The sequence below is a fragment of the Trachemys scripta genome, chromosome 6, assembly GCF_013100865.1.
Source record: "Trachemys scripta elegans isolate TJP31775 chromosome 6, CAS_Tse_1.0, whole genome shotgun sequence".
Lineage (NCBI taxonomy): Eukaryota > Metazoa > Chordata > Testudines > Emydidae > Trachemys > Trachemys scripta.
The window spans coordinates 76,640,772-76,654,675 of record NC_048303.1 but is presented as its reverse complement, the minus strand read 5'-3'; the positions used below and the strand labels follow the sequence as shown (position 1 = coordinate 76,654,675).

The 13,904-nt window shown below is 40.8% G+C and overlaps 1 protein-coding gene across 1 annotated transcript in view; it reads left to right on the top strand.

Annotated features, from left to right (window-relative positions):
• Nucleotides 1-13,904, top strand: part of FBN2 (fibrillin 2) — a 254,198-nt gene that overhangs the window by 229,193 nt on the left and 11,101 nt on the right. Inside the window, exons 57-61 of the mRNA XM_034773456.1 lie at nt 4,145-4,351; nt 5,976-6,101; nt 6,726-6,848; nt 9,801-9,917; nt 10,589-10,717. Coding sequence (XP_034629347.1) covers nt 4,145-4,351; nt 5,976-6,101; nt 6,726-6,848; nt 9,801-9,917; nt 10,589-10,717 — 702 coding nt within the window. The remainder of the gene's footprint in view (nt 1-4,144; nt 4,352-5,975; nt 6,102-6,725; nt 6,849-9,800; nt 9,918-10,588; nt 10,718-13,904) is intronic.

Below are 13,904 nucleotides of genomic sequence, written 5' to 3'. Positions count from 1 at the left end.
CCAAATGTAGTTGCAGTGATAATTTAAATCCCTGTTCTGAACCTACAAGCAGATCTTCAGCATTGACACAACCACCATCAGCATCATGACTGGTTCAACAGGTGGACTGATATCCCTGCTTCCCCATCCTACACAGGAAGTTTTCAGGCTAGCTACAAAGGGGACTAAGACTAGGTGCTGCAACATCTGACTTTTAGGCACCCTGCTGCCCACTGGAATCTGCCACTCTCACTTAGGCACCCAGGCGGTCTACACTGCGCATTGGAAAAGTTAGAGCAGGGACCCCCATTAACTAACCAATATGATATGCTGATGAGACGGATGTAGCCTGCCTCTCAAAGAGAGTTAGATGCTTAAACAGGTGGTGCCTCCCTCCAGTTGGGAATTTCAGCTGTAAACTCTCACCTGGATTTAGGGCTGACCTGGCTTAGGTGCCTGAGGAAGAGGAGGGTATTTGGTGGTGCTTTTAGTCAATTATTGCCAATGGATAGGACACTCACCAGAATGTTAGAGACCTACATGGTGTGGAGAAGGGCTTGGATCCCAGGTACCCCACCTCCTAGAAGAGTGCCATCACTATAGGATACTCTGGGATGAGTCTCTTCTCAATCTCTCCTGTTAGGGCACTCACCTGAGATGGGGGAAGACCTGGATTCAACTCCCTATGCCAATGAATATTTAAATATTTACAGGAACAGCCTCCCTCCCCCGCATGCCTACTGGATCAAGCCTTGAGGATTAGGTAGGCAGGGGAATGCCTAGTTTGTGACTCCCACTAGGGCTTAGGCGTGAATGAGGCACTAGGTGTCAGGACTCAGGTGGTTTTGTGCATGCCCAACAGCAGACATGTAGGCATTTGAGGTGTCTATCAGTGGAAACAATGCTTAGGAACTTCAGGAGCCTATAGGGTTAGATTGTTAATCCCACCGCCATCTGACTTTTGGATTTGGGCACCTAAAGTAGCAGGTGCCTAAACCCCTTTGTGACACTAGCCCTCTGTCACTAAATTTGCATCCAATTACCATAAGTACTTGAAATTTGCATTGAGAATATGGAGACCTTTGCTCGAAACCCAACACATCAGACCAGCAATCCCTATGGTTCACAACATTATCAGTATCAGGCTCTCCCATTCAACCTGGCATTAAAATGATGTTGCTGGTAGCAGACTAGAAAAAGGAAGGCCTATGTGCATCTCTGCTTGGATGGCTAGCTAGTCAGAGCCAAGAAAAACCACGAGATGAGGGAAGCCCTTGCCAGGATATGCTTTCTACAAGAGAACCATGGACAGATCATCAGCCAGAAGAGCTGATGATTTCTGTCTTGGCAGCTAGTGTTACCCAAGCCTAAACACAGAAGCCAGCAGATCTTTCTTAAAACAGGAGCGGCATCTGAAGCTGCAGTGCCAGAATCAAGTCCTGCAGGTGAGGCAGGGTGCATTTAATCTCCCACCTAAGTGACCAATTATGAATCCAAAATAACAGATTTTACAAAAAGTTAGGAAAAAGATTTTGTAGTTACTATTACATGCTGATTCAGTATATTCTGGCACTCTGCACTGTGTAATTGCTTTCTGGTTGTTCTTTTATTATCAAATGAAGTGCAGCTGCAAGATCTACTCTGGAGCAATATTCATGGTAATACAGTACATTGTAAAAACATGTTACAATGCCAACAAGTGAAAGTGAAAGTATATTTAACGGAATTTTTGCATTAAAAAAGGATTGTGATATTTTTTCCTACTTACTGTATAACCAGTTCTCATGTAAATTGTTATCAACAGAGTGTTGATTCCATAAAAGAGTAGTAACATTCAAGGTGCAGGGCACTTCTGAAGATTAGTGACCAAACGGAACGAGGATGGCTCAGGCTATTAATCCCAGCCCAACATCAATCCCAAGGAAATACACTGCTCTTTTGAACTAAATACATGAACAGATATTTTCAAAAATTACATTTTGGGGGAGTTTGCTTGGTGCTGTTTCCCTTCAGTGCTTTTAGGGTCAAGGTATCACTGCAATGCATTGTGCTGGGTATTTCTTTAGAATTAAAGCCCAATACATTTGCTGATCAGATTGTGCAGTCTTGTGGCAGAGTTCCATTTAGCTTACGTATGAATCAAAGCTTTGTATGAACTCCAGGTCAGCATGTACTCAATGAGCTCTAGCTTTCAACATTTCTTGCACAATATACCTATTTAGTTGACTTCAGCTATTTCTTAGTTAGTATATAGAAGTGAATCATGTTGACATTTTCAAAGTATGGCTCCACAGTAGGAAAACTCAGTCACAGGTGTAAAGTTTTACTGATATTTAAATTAGTTAAGCATAAGCAGAATTAAAATTGATAGCCAGAGGCTTTAATCAGTGTAACTGCACTTGACTTTATTGCCTTCTGTACAGTATTTTGAACTGACTGAAATCCAATAGATTTCAAGATAGCTAAATGTGGACTAATAAAATTAGGGGGCGGGAGGGAACAGGGCAATGATTGCTTGTCTTTGGTAAATTTAATTAGATGACCATGGGTAAAAATTTTCAAAAGCACCTAAATGACTGAGGAACCTAAATCCCATTGAAACCCATCAGTAGTTAGGCTCATAAGTCATTTACAGGTTTCTGGAAAAAAATTCTGTATATCTACAATTATTAAAATCAGTTTTCATAAAGTGATTAAAAAATCCTTACTCCTTTAAACAATGGATGCATAAGTGGCCATTAGGTAAAGGCTATAAAGTAATTCCCTAAAGGACTCAAGTAATATTCAATAAAATATATAAATACTTTACATTTCAAACTATTCCCCACACTAAAAATCTGCTGCTCCATTATTCAGGTCCACATTCTAGCAATATTTCATGGTAGCTATGACGTCACCACATGATGTATGCTGGGATATCACAATTAGTTACCTGATTTCCTTAATAAAGATTTGTAGCTTCCTTTTTAAAACGGTGAAATGTGAAAGCTTTAAGTCAGGAACATCTGTTAATACACAGATACACTGTGTTTACAGAAAATAATTCTCTTCCAACTAAATTGGATCTTGTTAATCTCTCTAAAGTTGCTGCAATACAGGTTATATTTTTAATGAGGAGACCATTTAATATCATGGTGTAATTTTAGCTGGTGGTTCAAATTAAGTGGAACAATAAAGGCATACCTAAAAAAACCCTAACTTATGCAGGGAAATGTAAATTTAGCTCTTTGTACCTGCTGATTCTATTCCTCAGTAGCTTTGCACAGAGGACGATCAAGCAATTTGCTGTCACCTGTCCTCCCTCACAGTATCTAACAGAACAAATATAAAAGATGTGAGTAGTGCCCCACCAGCAGGAACCACTCATCTGAATCAGTTTAGCCCTGTGTCTTTTGGGGGTTCCCAGCAGAGAACAAGTTAAAATTTGCTCTGCTTCCTCAACATCCCTCCTGATGGATTTTCTTACACTGCATAGGTGTAGGATGGAGATACTATGCTTCTACAAGCCAGTGAAAATCCAGGAATGAATATGATCTATGGTGTATCACTTTTAGTAAAATACAGCTGATTTTTACGTTGAAAGGAAAAATTTTACCAGTGAAAGAGCTACTTTCAGAGAATAATCTGCAATGAGGCAATCCAGTCCATTTTAACTAACAAATCAGGCAGATGATACTGGACCTATTACTAGTGTCGGTATCCTCTGTGTAAAAAAAATATGCTAATTGGGGGATATTTAGCATGCTAAGGCCATGTTTACACTTAAGTTTTGCTGGTTTATTTTATCATTCACACAAGTAGGCTGCTCTGCCAGGTTCACTGGGGGATGCTCCAGGATGTATTTTTCTGAGACATAACTGATACCAGGTCTCATGTAACCACTGACTCACTTGGGAGTCCTAGCAACCCTTTAAGAGCAGTAGATTATCAAAGTATTTGTAGAGTAAGGTAAGACAAACCACATTAATATGCTAAATGCTTCCCAAAGACTGGTGGCTATAAGAGTCACTCAGCACATAAATCTGGGGTCACCGCAGTTTTTTTCTAGTTCACTTTTAAAAGCATTTATATGTAACAATAATGGACCATAATAGTATCAGTGAGACTTCCTGTTTAATACACATCCAGCTCACATCCTTTCTTGGCCCCTCCACTCTCCTTTCAGATAACCGCCAAGGATTCTGCTTTGCTGAAGTTTTACAGACAATGTGCCAGATGGCTTCCAGTAGCCGTAACCTTGTCACCAAGTCAGAGTGCTGCTGTGATGGAGGGCGAGGCTGGGGTAACCAGTGTGAGCTTTGTCCACTGCCAGGAACCACCCAATATAAGAAACTCTGTCCACATGGACCAGGATATACAACAGATGGAAGAGGTAATTGTGGGAAGAGCAGGTAAAGAGGTAGAGGAGAGGAAATAGACAAAGATAACACAGAAAGTACCATGCTTTCTTAAATCTCAGATGTTTAGCTGAAGTTACCAGCATTTCTGAAGTTTACTGCAGAATTGCTCGGCTTGGTATTTTCTATACATCCAATAGTTTATTTCATATGCTTTTCAATGAGCAGCACCTACAAATCCTTACCTAGTGCCTGCTGTGGGAATATTCATATAAGCAAGGATTGAGTCCTAAAACAGGAGACGATGACTAAAACTGAAAGGCTAAAACCTGTCTAGAACAGGGGTGGGCAAAATATGTCCTGCGGCCCGGATCTGGCCCATCTAACATTTCTGTCTGGCCTTCTCTTCCCCCTTGCGATCTCCGAATCCAGGCCGCTAAAAGTCCTGTGGCACAGCGGGACGCTCAGGCAGGCTGCCTGCCTGCCATAGCCCCACGCCACTCCCGGCAGCAGCGGGCTGCTGCTAGCATGTCTCTGCACACCCCTGGGAGGGGGAAGGAGACGGCTCCGTGTGCTGTCCCCGCCCCCAGCACCATCCTCACAGTTCCTATTGGCCAGAAACTGGAGGTTGTGCTTGCGGGTGCAGGCAGCGCACGGAGACCTGCTCTCCCTCCCCCCAAAGGGTGTGCAGATAGGTGCCGGCTGCAGCCACTGGCCTGAGCCTGTACCTCGCACCCCCTCCCATACCCCAACCTCCTGCACCAAACTCCCTCCCAAAGCACATACCCCTCACCCTCTCCTGCACCCAGCACTTTGCACCAGCCTAGAGCCCCCTCCTGCACCCAAACTCCCTCCCGGACCCCGCACCTCCTCCATTAATATAGTAGAAATGTGCGGCCCATGACAACTTACCGAAATTCGTGGAGTGGCCCCCCTGAGAAAATTATTGGCCACCCCTGATCTAGAAGCTGTTGCATGCTACAAAACATATATACATGAGCCAAAAGGCATCAACAGCTGAAACCTGTAGCTACACAATAGTTTCATTGTATGATCTGCGTATTTCTACAAAGAAATCATAAACATGTGTTTTTAATTCCTATGATTGTTAAAAGAAAGTCAAACCAATCTAAAGAAAATTCACTTCTGTTAAACATTGTGTAAATTAAGTTCGTAAAACTGGAGCTTGGTTTCTCAGCACATCAGCAAGAGAATTAGGTTGGACAAGTTACAGAGTTCAGATCCAGATGTAGAACAGAATTTAACAAAAATATGAAGGGTGATTGGATTGGGCCCATCTCTAACGACAAAGTAAGGAATACGCGTTTGTAGTAGAAGCATGTTGGTGGGAAAGTTTGTAGAATATTAGGGTAAAAAAGGAATCTGTATACACCCAGTACTGTTTCAATGTCCTGTAATTCCATCAGGGTCAGCAAACTGGAGTTTATCACTGAGAACAAGATCATTTTATCAGCTCTCAAAAAAGGCAAGTGAGAGAATTAAAAGAAAAAAGTGGGGGGGGGGGGGTAATGAGCTTGGTTTTAAAAATTAGATGTTTCTAGATTCAATTAGACTGTAGATGCCACATTCAAATGTGATACTAATGAGCTTCTGCTTATCATATTTTAAAAAGGTGACATGTTTATATTTCCTCTCCAGATATTGATGAATGTAAGGTCATGCCAAATCTGTGTAGAAATGGCCAGTGCATCAACACAATGGGTTCCTTCAGATGCTTTTGTAAAGTTGGCTACACCACTGAAATAAGTGGGACATCCTGTGTGGGTAAGGTTATCACTGTAATGCTTAGTATTTTTGCAAATCCAAGACTTTTTTTTTAAATGAAATGTTTATTTTCATAGTGAAATTCCCAGGTAAATTCTTTAAAGCCTCAGAATACAAAAATTATCTCTCTTCACAAAATACATTTTTGTCTTCACATTTAGTTTTGGGGAGCTCTGAGACCTGATTTAGGATATTACAGTCCAGCTAACCTAGTGGTATTTCAGCAACAACATGAATGAGATACCACTGAACTGGCCACTAACAAGACAAATCATGGTTTGGAGAATAAGCTTTTGGCAGGTAGAGGCTAATAATTAATTGCTCCAAAGGACATGTCAGAAGTTACCATTAATTAAGACTAAAGGGATCATAAAGTAAGAGGCTTTGACTTTAGAAATTAGTTTCACTATTCTAGCTGATCCTCTAAGCGAATGCACTGTTGCTTCAGTTATCCACCCCCTCAGGTTATTTCATTGGTAGCTTGCATCTGTAAAGAAAAGGACAATTCGGAAGCATGGAAAGAATATAAAAATAATTTGGAAAAATTAGAGATTTGTGCAGCTGTTCAGTAGCATCCTTGTAAGTAACTGAATATTTTTACTAATTACTGATTCTCCTACTTAGATCTTGATGAATGCTCCCAGTCTCCAAAACCATGCAACTTTATCTGCAAGAACTCAGAAGGAAGCTACCAGTGCTCGTGTCCCCGTGGCTACATCCTGCAAGAGGATGGAAAGACATGTAAAGGTGAAGAAAGTTGTCAGTTACATCTAGCAATGGCTACTTTATAAATACTAGGGCTGTCAAGCGATTAAAAAAATTAATCGCTATTAAATCACACTGTTAAGCAATAATAGAATACCAGTTATTTAAATATTTTTGGATGTTTTCTACTTTTTCAAATATATGGATTTCAATTACAACACAGAATACGAAGTGTACAGTGCTCACTTTGTATTTATATATGTGCATTGTAAAAAAAAACAAAATAGTATTTTTCAATTCACCGAATACAAGTACTGTAGTGCAATCTCTTTATAATGAAAGTTGAGTTTACAAAATGTAGAATTATGTAGAAAAAAACCTGCATTCAAAAATAAAACAATGTAAAATTTTAGAGCCTGCAAGTCCACTCAGTCATACTTTTTGTTCAGCCAATTGCTCAAACAAGTTTGTTTACATTTGCAGAAGATAATGCTGTCCATTTCTAGTTTACAATGTCATCTGAAAGTGAGAACAGGCATTCTCATGGCACTGTTGTAGCCAGTGTTGCAAGATATTTATGTGCCAGATGCGCTAAAGATTCATATGTCCCTTCATGCGCCATTCCAAAGGACATGCCTCCATGCTGATGATTGGTTCTGCTCGATAACAATCCAAAGCAGTGCAGACTGATGCATTTTCATTATCTGAGTCAGATGCCACCAGCAAAAGGTTGATTTTCTTTTTTGGTGGTTCGTGTTCTGTAGTTTCTCCATCAGAGTGTTGCTCTTTTAAGACTTCTGAAAGCATGCTCCACTCCCCATCCCTCTCAGATTTTGGAAGGCACTTCAGATTCTTAAACCTTGGGTCAAGTGCTGTAGCTATCTTTAGAAATGTCACACTGGTACCTTCTTTGCGTTTTGTCAAAGTGTCCTTAAAATGAACAACATGTGCTGGGTCATCATCTGAGACCGCTATAACATGAAATATATGGTAGAATGCGGCTAAAACAGAGCAGGGCACATACAATTCTCCCCCAAGGAGTTCAGTCACAAATTTAATTAATGCATTTTTTTTAACGAGCATCATCAGCATGGAAGCATGAAGGAGCATATGAATGTTTAGCATATCTGGCACATAAAGACCTTGCAATGCCAGCTACCAACGTGCCATGCAAATGCCTGTTCTCACTTCCTAGTGACATTGTAAATAAGAAGAGGGCACCATTATCTCCTGTAAATGTAAACAAACTTGTTTGTCTTAGCGATTGGCTGAACAAGAAGTAGGACTGAGTGGACTTGTAGGCTCTGAAGTTTAACATTGTTTTGTTTTTGAGTGCAGTTATGTAACAAACAAAAAAATCTACATTTGTAAATTTCACTTTCACGACAAAGAGATTGCACTACAGTACTTGTATGAGGTGAATTGAAAAATACTATTTCTTTTATCATTTTTACAGTGCAAATATTCAGAATAATAATAATACTTTATAGTTTGATTTCAATTACAAACACAGAATACAATATATATGAAAATGTAGAAAAACATCCAAAATATTTAATACATTTCATCTGGTATTCTATTGTTTAACAGTGTGATTAAAAATGTTTAATTGTGGTTAATTGACAGCCCTAATAAATACCCTCAACTCCAAGAAGTGATATAACAGCTGCAGCTCCCAGGGAAATCTCTGGTCCAAAGTCAGTGGTGATATAGAAGGTGGTATATGTTGCATGTCAGGTATAAGTGGCATACAACTTTCAGGAATTCGGCATTCAACTCGGTATAAAACAGGTATAAATTGGATTTAAAAAAAAAAACGGTAGAATGACTCAGAAAAAGCCTTGCACCAATTCCAACTGCAGTAGGAAGCGAATGCTAATTTACTTTAGGTGCACAATGGTCAGAAAATGAGTGGCTGTAATGGTCCCTCGCTCTCCCACTCGGAGGGAGGCCACTCAGGTTGGTCCTGTCTGGCCAGGACCAGAGTCTGCAGGACAGCCAAGAGCCACAATAGGGCTGGGCGATCACTAGTCACTGTCAGGCTATAGCCTGAGTTTGGATGGCTCAAGCTGTCAGCCCTTAAACAGAGTCTATCAGGGCTGGCTTGGGTCTGGGCAGAGCTCAGGCAGCCAGCAAACTGCCTATGGGGGTGAGCCGGTAAGGGAGGCTCCTTCCTCAGGGTTAGAGCTTTCCTGCATAGTGTAGGGAGTCAGCCACCCCAGGGTGGGGTGGCAGGGGGACGCAGGCCCACCCTACTCCACCGCGTCCCAGCCCAGGGCCCTGGCAGAGGCAGGATTGGCTGCCCCTGCATCGGCGGGGATGCAGCCACAACACGCTGACGGAGCCATGCCTGGCTCTGCAGCTGGCTGCTCCGTGGCTGTCCCTGAGCCACTTCCTGCCTCCCCGGGGTTTGTACCTGTAGCCTCAAGGCCTCCTCTGGCTCCTCCATGTACACGGCAGCAGGCACTCTGGGACAGTCCTCGTCGGCTTCTGGGGATCAGGAACAGGCAGGCATAGGTCCCCCTCAGGGCTGCAGCGGAACGGGTGGAGCGTCCTCCTCCTCCACAGGCTCTGCCCCAACTGTGCTGCAAGGCCTGCCTTTTATACTTCCGGGTGGGTGGGGGGGGGGGCGATCTAGGCTCCACCATCCAAAGGGAGTGTAATCGTCCCTCACTCTACCACTCGGCCTCACTACAGTGGCTAAGAGGCCTGATTTGCCACTCCATTACACTAGTTCTACGTGTGTAACTTTGTTAACTTCAAGTTGTATTAACACCAATTTTTATGCTAGTGTAAATAAGAGTAGAGAATCAGGGATAACACTATTTAACTTGCTCCAGCATGTACTTCCCTGATGAATACAGATTTAAGCTTCAAGTGATAAAAAAATTATTAAGTTAAAAAGGAAGTACTTTCAAATGATCTTTTTAAAGAGAACAAATATGGTTAAATCTTTTTCACTGAGTCTTACTAAGATAAATCTGCTACTTTCAGATCTTGACGAATGTCAAACCAAACAACACAACTGCCAGTTCCTCTGTGTCAACACTCTTGGGGGCTTCACATGTAAATGTCCACCAGGCTTCACTCAACATCATACTGCTTGTATTGGTAAGAACACTTCAACACAAAGTTTTCGTACATTTTTCTTTGTTATAAAAACAAGGGCAATACTTAATATGAGCCTTTTGATAGATTTATTTTGTACCACAGATTTAATATTAATACACAGATGGAGAGTATTTTATTTCTCAGTAGTTCAAAAAGGCAGATAATTATGAAAAGCAAAAATATCTGAAGCTCAACTACAATAATCATTTTTGTAGTGACTATTTGAAGGTAGTTTCTAAATGTAACCACATAGAGACAGAGGTAAAATATTAAAATCTGACTTAAAAAAAAGCAATCAAAAACAGATTAAAGATATTTTTCTTTCCCTTGATAGCTACAGATGTCTTTTAAAAAATGTTGCATATATGTCTTACCAATTAAAGCCATCCTCATCTGTAGTGTACAGTGGGCCAAATGTTCAAAAGACCATCCTCCTTTTTCCTCACCCAGTCTGTACCTGTATTTTGCACCAGAGACTGAATCACAGTACAAGCACAAATATTTAAGTACTTATGGCTCTAAATCTGCAAATTAAGTAATTAGACTTGCAAGTTTAGTAGGTGCAAACTACTCTGTATGTGTAACCTCTTAACCCCATCCCTTATGTACTTTCTTTCTCCTCCTGTACCTGTATACATTTTTTTTTTTTAAATCACTGCATTTTTTTCTAGATAACAATGAGTGTGGTTCACAGCCATCACTTTGTGGATCAAAAGGAATCTGTCAAAACACTCCTGGAAGTTTCAGCTGTGAGTGTCAGAGAGGCTTCTCTCTGGATTCTACTGGATTAAACTGTGAAGGTAAATTTTGAAGGCTATACCTTCTCTGCTAAGGCAGAAATCTGCAGTTCTTTCTTACTTGAGTAGTCGTACTGAGGTCAAATGGAGTATTTGCATGAGTAGTAGCATCAGGCCGTTAGCCTTAGAGTAGACATATGAAAAAAAAAAAAAAAACAGGATTGTAGTTCAGAAAATTTGTATTGACAATTTGCTTAGCCTACTCTTTTGTTGTACATACTCACAGTTCAATTTGCAAGTAGTATCATAAGCAGAACGCTGAGTACTCTGCAGAATAACAGGCACTAGCTGTAGCCCCCACATTCTATTGCAACAGTAATCCATACTATCTCCATAAAATACCCTTCATTCCTGCCCCCCCCACCAACCTGCAAACACACCCAGTCTATCTCATCACTGAAAATACTCAAAAAAGACACGTATGACTATTATTTCTAAAGCTAAGGTCTGGTCTACACTGGGGGGGTGGGCAGGAATGAAGGGTATTTTACACAACTTGAGCTACGTGAATAACGTACTTAGATCTATCTACTCACTGCGGTGAGTCGACTACTGACACTCCCCCGTCGACTCCGCATGCGCCTCTCACTCTGGTGGAGTACTGGAGTCGCCGGGAGAGCGTTCAGCGGTCAGTTTATCACATCTAGACTAGACGCGTTAAATAGACTCCCATTGGATCAATCGCTGCCCTGCTCAGAACCAGCTTTCCAGGCCCTCTTCCCATGTGCACCAAGGAAGTGGGGAGCAATTTATTTCCTCTGTTACTGCACATTTTTTTTCAGGCAGCCTAACTGCTTGCCTACACTTCTGGGAGCAGCTGGACTCCAGGTCTGGCTCCATGGAGCAGTGAAAATATTTAACAGGGACATTTCGGTTTCAATTTCGCAACTCAAACAAATGTTCAGTTTGGAAATTGTCAAAACACCACATTTTGACATTTTTAAATGGAAAATTTTCTGTTTTCTGTTTCAAGACAAAATTTACACAAATTAGAGTAATTTTTGTAAATGATTTAAATTCAAACAAAGTTTCAGTTGACCCAAACCAACATTTTTTCCAATTTTCTGTTCACAAAAATATGGTATTTCAACTTGCCGTCCCAATTCCAAGTGGGAAAACAATTTCCTGACAAGCTCGAACTGAAAACCAGTTCCTTTGTAGGAAAATTAGAGCATAGGTAGCAGCTGCAGCCAGATCCCAACAGGGCAGCACAAAACAGCAAAGTGAAAAGTTCCACGGCAGATATGCTGAACTCTCTGGCGTCTTGGAAAAATGCCAAATTCCATCGCTATTATTTTAGGCTCTCTGCAAGCGCCATTGCATCAGTTAATCTTAAAAAATTGAACAGATTATAATCTTCACAATGATAAGCACTAGAAACATTCTATTTTATATGAAAGTTGGGATTTTGAAGCACTTTCCCACAGGAATCTTGGAATATGCATGGCCCCTGGGGTAGGGTTTTAGCTTGAAATGTGTGACAATAAAATTTTTTAGAATATGATGAAAAGTGTTTTCCAGTCACTGTTTATAAATGTCCAGAATAGGAAGAGTCAGAGTCTTACATAAACATGTTAAGGTGTTCTAAACTAATGTTTCACCCCTTTTTTTCTACAAGATAAATGTCATGCGAGTGCTCTTTTTTGCTCATAGTGAATATGATGCTAGCCATTTATTTACACAAGTGTGGGGGTTTTACAGCGTAAATACTACACAATTACAAGGTAAATACACAAAAGCTAGAGCAATTAAAGAAGACTGCAGTTCAATCATCACAAAATATTTGAGTTTTAAGTGCTGCAAGTCTGCCTCAAATTTTTGGAGATCACGTGTAGTAAATTACATTTCTAATGACAAGACACAGAAATCTAGTTGGGAGTTTGATATTCTAGTGAACACAGTATGCTTTCCCTGACATTTGTTAGGCTGCTTACAACTTGCTGTTAGGTGAAACTTTTAATGAATATACATTTTTTTTTTAAAATAGGAGAATTCCATACGGAAGTGGTTTCTTGCCTTCTCTTTTCCCTTATGGCCGTTCCCTTCACTTTTCTTCGCACATAGCCCAGGAACCTTTTAATTTGGCTTTCCTTACTGGGTATAGGTAGACAAATTAGACCACCTCTGTCCTTATCTTACATATTTGTATTTCTAAGTGCCTTTCAAACTAGCAACAACAGCAAAAGTCCTTGCAAAGCTAGTTATTGGAAACTAGATGTATGCCCAAAGATTTCTACTTTAAACTTAGAAATCTAAATGGACATGGGTGTTCCAAAAACCATAATGAAAAACTAAGGCTAGGTCTACACTACCCGCCTGAATCGGCGGGTAGAAATCGACCTCTCGGGGATCGATTTATCGCGTCCCGTTGGGACGCGACAATCGATCCCTGAATCGACGCTCTTACTCCACCAGTGGAGGTGGGAGTAAGCGCCGTCGACAGGAAGCCGCAGAAGTCGATTTTGCCGCCGTCCTCACAGCAGGGTAAGTCGTCTGCGATATGTCAAATTCAGCTACGCTATTCACCTAGCTGAATTTGCGTATCTTAAATCGACTCCCCCCCTGTAGTGTAGATGTACCCTTAGAATCCCTCTTGTGACTGGCAGTCTAGAAAAGTCTTGTCCCAATTCTGGAGGAAGTTCTGATAATATTATTTAATGATTCTAGATCTACAATTATTGTGCTATAGTTTAAGAGTTCTGCAGCGTTTGTGGAAGTCTGCATAGCAGTCCTGCAAATTCCTGCACACTTCCCTCACAACTGCCATTCTTAGGTTCCCCTCTATTGAAGCAAAACATCACAGATGCATTACTATGTTCAAAGGCTTTGTTTTCAATTCAGAGAGCATATTGGAACATAGGCAAGAAGCTTCTAATGAAAGCTGCAATCAATAAATAAATAAATAAATCTGGATTTGCACCGCAGATGCAAACAATGGTCATAAGGGTAAAATTTCCAAAAAACACCCAAGTGACTTATGAGCCTATGTGCCTGACTAACTTTTGAAAAATGGGACTTAGATTCCTAAATCATGTAAGCACTTGAGTTCCTGGACTCCATGGCACATTGAAAACCCTGCAGTTTGTCCTATGCACATTCAATGTTTTTCAAGTCGCTGGATAGTTTATTCAGCAATTACATAACTTGATAATCACACTTAATGGATGTAATAATTATCTTAAGAAACATA